The 4,779-nt window shown below is 35.3% G+C and overlaps 1 protein-coding gene across 1 annotated transcript; it reads right to left on the bottom strand.

Annotated features, from left to right (window-relative positions):
- Positions 1–1,143: 1,143 nt before the first annotated feature.
- Positions 1,144–2,668, bottom strand: LOC149218676 (caffeic acid 3-O-methyltransferase-like). Its single transcript, XM_089382446.1, has 4 exons — positions 1,942–2,668; positions 1,821–1,854; positions 1,653–1,683; positions 1,144–1,568 (listed from the first exon to the last, which is right to left on the bottom strand). Exons 1-4 carry the CDS (start codon positions 2,666–2,668, stop codon positions 1,269–1,271), a joined length of 1,092 nt encoding a protein of 363 aa, XP_089238572.1. The 3' UTR covers positions 1,144–1,268.
- Positions 2,669–4,779: the final 2,111 nt, after the last annotated feature.

Raw genomic sequence — 4,779 nt, forward strand, 5'->3', positions numbered from 1 at the left:
AAGGACTCCTTGAAAGATACGAGCTAGGTATAAACATGTTCATTTTTAAATAATGATTGAATGTTTGTAAGAGGTTATTCTTCTATATTTTTTATACTAAATTTTGACACCCTATCTCTGTAAACTTATTTGACTGCATGATTCACACTGAATACATTTCACACTATAATGATATCTGGTAATTATTATGGGTGGTTGGAAGAAAACGACACCAAACAATGTATAAGTGTGAGGATTGTACCCGAGGGTTTATAACCCAACAACAAGGACTAACCTCATTCAATTGTTTCAAAATATCTAAGGGAGTCGTTTTTTTTTTTATAAATGGGACAAATACTTTTCTTACCAAAAGAAATCATAGAATTGATCTTGCCTCATATTCTACCATTTGAGTTGATAATCAATCATGGCTTTAGACTTTACAAAAGCGAATGGATAAGAGGAAGTTCTATTTTCAATTTTAAAGTTATAGTTTAGCGAGAGTTTTTGGGTTTTTTAAATTAAAATTAAAATTTCAAGGTTGCATATTTTCAAAACTATTATTAATATAGAAAGTAGAAAATGATTTTTTTTTTTTTTAATTTAATTATTATTACTTTGAGTTTACAAAAAAAAAATCATTTATTTTTTTCAAATTTAATTATTATTATTTTGAGTTCAGTAAATTTTAAAAGTTTAAGAAAGTTGAGAAAAAATTTAAGGTGACTATGAAAATCAAAACTAATTATTATTATTATTTTGAATTTAGTAAATTTCACAAGCTTGAGAGAGAATTTTAAAATGCCCATGAAAATCTTTAATAATTTTTATATTAAATGAAATATTATAACTAATCCAACTAGATTGATATTAATATTAATGAATATTTTTTCTAAATATTGTTTTTTTATGAGATTAAAAAAAACAAATACTATAAAAACTAATAAATCACTTATTTTTATAACACATCATAATAATTTATGAAAATATAATAACAACCCATAAGAATAGAAATTTTTTCCAAACCTTTTGAAAAGCACAGCTCAAGCATCATAACAATCTACTAAAATATAGTAACTAGCTCAACTTTAAACATAGTGAGAGAGGTATTTTCTATATTATCATAATTTTTATTCACTGGTAACGGATAATAAAATCATTTTTATCCGTGCACAATAAAACAGGTGAAAGTTTCACTGAGCTATTTATGAGATTTTATTTTCTCTTCAAATTGAAGATTTGGTCAAACTTGATGGAGATAATGAAAGTGCGATGGAATCATATCAAAGTTACTTGTGGAACTCCATTACCCACGATCCATTGACACAGCAAATGGGCTTAACACCTCCTACGAATCCTGCCGCACGGCCCAACTCTTGAAATTCTTGCTCAGTCCGCTCCTTGCCCCCCGGACAGTATGCCAACATCACTAAATCTGAATGAAATGCCTGTCGAGCATACGGAGATGTCTCTGCAGCCACTGGGAGAATGGTGTCCACCACAATCACCTTCCCTTTCTCTGGCAATGCCCTGTGGCAATTCCTCAAAAGCTTTACGCAATCGTCGTCACTCCAATCATGCAGAATCCACTGAAAAAAATAATGAATAGATATATAATCATTCAACCAATATAATTAAAACTACCCAACAATCGAAAGTCATAGCCGCCATACCTTCATAAAGATAGCTTGGCCACTCGGTACGCTATTAAACAGGCGGATCCTATTTCCAATCCTACTGCATATTTAATGCACGTCCGATAGCCCAACGCGCGCCGTGATGACTATCAGTCATCACGGCGCGCGTTGCAGGTGGCTAGATCTCAAGCGCATTAAATATGCACATTAAACATGTCTCCTCCCACGTGTTTCACAGCTGAAGAAACACACATTAACCATATTTAGATTCTATTACATTCTAATCATGTTTTTCAATGGTTGAAAAATGGGGATTCGGTTTGACCTGGATAGTGAGGAGCATCGGCCACCACATGGGGCATGTCGAAGTTGATTGCTGAGATGTGGGGATACCTAGACACTATTAGATTGAGAGTCGATCCAACTCCTCCTGCCACATCCACCAATTCCTGAACCTCCTTGAAACCCTCGTAAGTATCCAGAATCTTGTTCATCAACATGGTAGAATGCTCAGACATTGCCCTGTTGAAAAGCGTGTTGAATCTTGGGTCGATGGCGGCGTAGTCGAACGCATTCATTCCATGGGCTTTCGTGAATGGCTGAGAGCCTTCAAGCACAGCGTCCTTCAGATAATGCCAGGACTCCGTCAACGGCTTACTCATCAAGAAAAATGGAGCCAGAGAGACTCCATCCCGGTTCTTGACAAGATATTTACAGAGAGGAGTGAGACCATAGAACCTCTCGCCCTTCCCGTTCTCGTTCGTGGTCACAGAACAGCTCATAACTGAATGGCAGGCGAGCACTCTGAGGATCCGATCAAGAGTAATGGCGGCGTCGGGGTTCGTGGTTGGAATATGGGCAACGATTTGTGTGGGCGAGAGTTGGACGCCATTGCCGGCATTTGCAATGATTTGCAGAACATCGAGTTCGATGGCTGCAGTCATCGCCATGGGAAGGCATGAGAAATCTGCGAGCTCCATGCCCAGAAGCCATTCATCCTCATTCAAAATCTTCATAATGGATTCTGAGTTTTCGGCAGCTATTGACGCCATTTGGACACGCTTCTTGCTGGGTCAGAGTCTAAGGCAAGGTCTGTTTTATATGCTCTTCATTTTTCAGAGTAATTGCAAACGGACAACACCCGATCGAATCTACCAAGCTATATATTAAATGGACGAGACTCTATCTAACCGTACATGCTATTATAAAGTTATAATATTAACACCACCTACATTTTCTTCTCGTGTTAAAGTAAGTTGTGAGGTTTAAGTCAAAGTGGCGGTGATATTTATTATTCTTAATGTAAATGTTAATGTCAATGTCAACTCACCATGCACGTTAAGACAAAATAAAATTAAACAAAATATATTATAATTAATGGTTTCCTACGTAAATGTTTATTTTTTTGTATTATTTAAATAAATAAAGTTTAGTGATTTTGATATTATAATTAAATTTAAATAAATAAATATTTAGTAAGTTTCATGTTATAAATTTATAAATAATTAAATTTAAATATTTATTTTTTAAATAAATTTCATAGTATTTTATGATGCTCTTGCACGATGAAGAAAATAAATATGGGGAGGATGATGTGGATTTTATATATATAACTATTATTATTTTTTTTTATCTATCTAAATTTTTTTTTTAATGTCTATATTATTTATGTCTTACTTCTTTTTCCATTTTGGATAAGTCCACTTGAAATAATGGTGAGAATAGAATAAAAATTATGAGCCAGCCAGAGCTATCCCTTTTATTTAGTAGTTGATGAGAATGGTATAGGTAAGCTTTATTATCTATGATATTCTAATATTGCACAGGTCAGGTCATTTGGATAGCTAAATATTTTCCATTTCCTTTTGATACTATTTTGCTTGTTGAAACTTGGGAGCGTGAAGAATCTAAGGTCCCTAACACAGATGGCTTTACGCTATGGTCTACCTGGAACAAGCAATTAAAATTTGTTTTGAGGACAAAACGTTTTTTTCTTTGGAGCGAATTTACCAGTAGGTATAAAGTTTTTTTTTTACACTGAGAAAAGGCAACATCAAGCACAAGCTTCACTAATCCTCATATACCTCAGTTTAATGGCAAAATTTATGACTATTGGGCTATTACAATGAAGGCCTTGTTTTCGTCTCAAGACATTTGGAATTTGGTGGACAATGGTTTTCAAGGACCAGCACAGTGCCTTGTCTCAAGCAGAAAGAGATCTCTTGAGGGACAACAAGAAGAAGGATTGAAAAGCCGTGTTCTATATTTTCGAAGCAGTTCATGAAAGTATTTTCCCAAGGGTTGCAACAACAACAAAGTCCAAGCAAGCATGGGACAGCCTCCAGACACCCTACCAAGGCATGGCAAAAGTCAAGACAACAAAACTACAAATGTTGAGAAGAGATTTTGAAACACTTTGTATGAAAGAGTTTGAGAATGTAGACTCGTTTTTTACATATGTAAGTGGGTTGGTTACTTAAATCAGGGCTCATGGTGAGACACTCAAATAAATAAGAATAGTTGAGAAAGTTTTGAGAAGTTTGCTAGCAAGGTTTGATGCCATTGTTGTGGCCATAAAAGAGACAAAGGATCTCTCACAATTCTCAGTGGATGAGCTTCATGCATCACTAATTTCTCATGAACATAGACTGAATAGAGCAACAAACTCCTCATTGGAGCATGCATTCAAGCCACAAGTCTCCTTTGGTCAAGGTTGAGGCAGAGCAAGATCATATACTAGAGGAAGAGGAGGAAGCCCACATAGAGGTGGAAGAAGCATCCCCTCAAGCTCAAGTGGAAGGGGCAGCAATCAAAATCCAAGTCAAGGCCCAAGCCAAAATCAAGCACAAGGTCAGAGGTATGATAAACCTCAAGTTCAATGTCATTACTGTAAGAAGTATGGTCATTATGAAAATGAATGGAGAAAGAAGCAATATGACATTAGTAACAACCCAAGTGTAAATTTCACAAAAGAAAATTAGAACCATGATAGGATGTTTTTAGCTTGTAATGTAGCACAAGAAAAAAAAAATGATATATGGTATGTAGATTCAGGCTGTAGCAACCACATGTCAGGTAACATAGAAATATTTTCCAATCTAGATGAAAGTGTGAAATCTGAAGCGACATTAGGGATTGATAGCAAAGTCTCTGTCATGGGCAA

This window comes from Pinus tabuliformis, chromosome Q, assembly GCF_031772625.1.
Source record: "Pinus tabuliformis cultivar Carrire ecotype Pingquan chromosome Q, CPIR1, whole genome shotgun sequence".
Classification (NCBI taxonomy): domain Eukaryota; kingdom Viridiplantae; phylum Streptophyta; class Pinopsida; order Pinales; family Pinaceae; genus Pinus; species Pinus tabuliformis.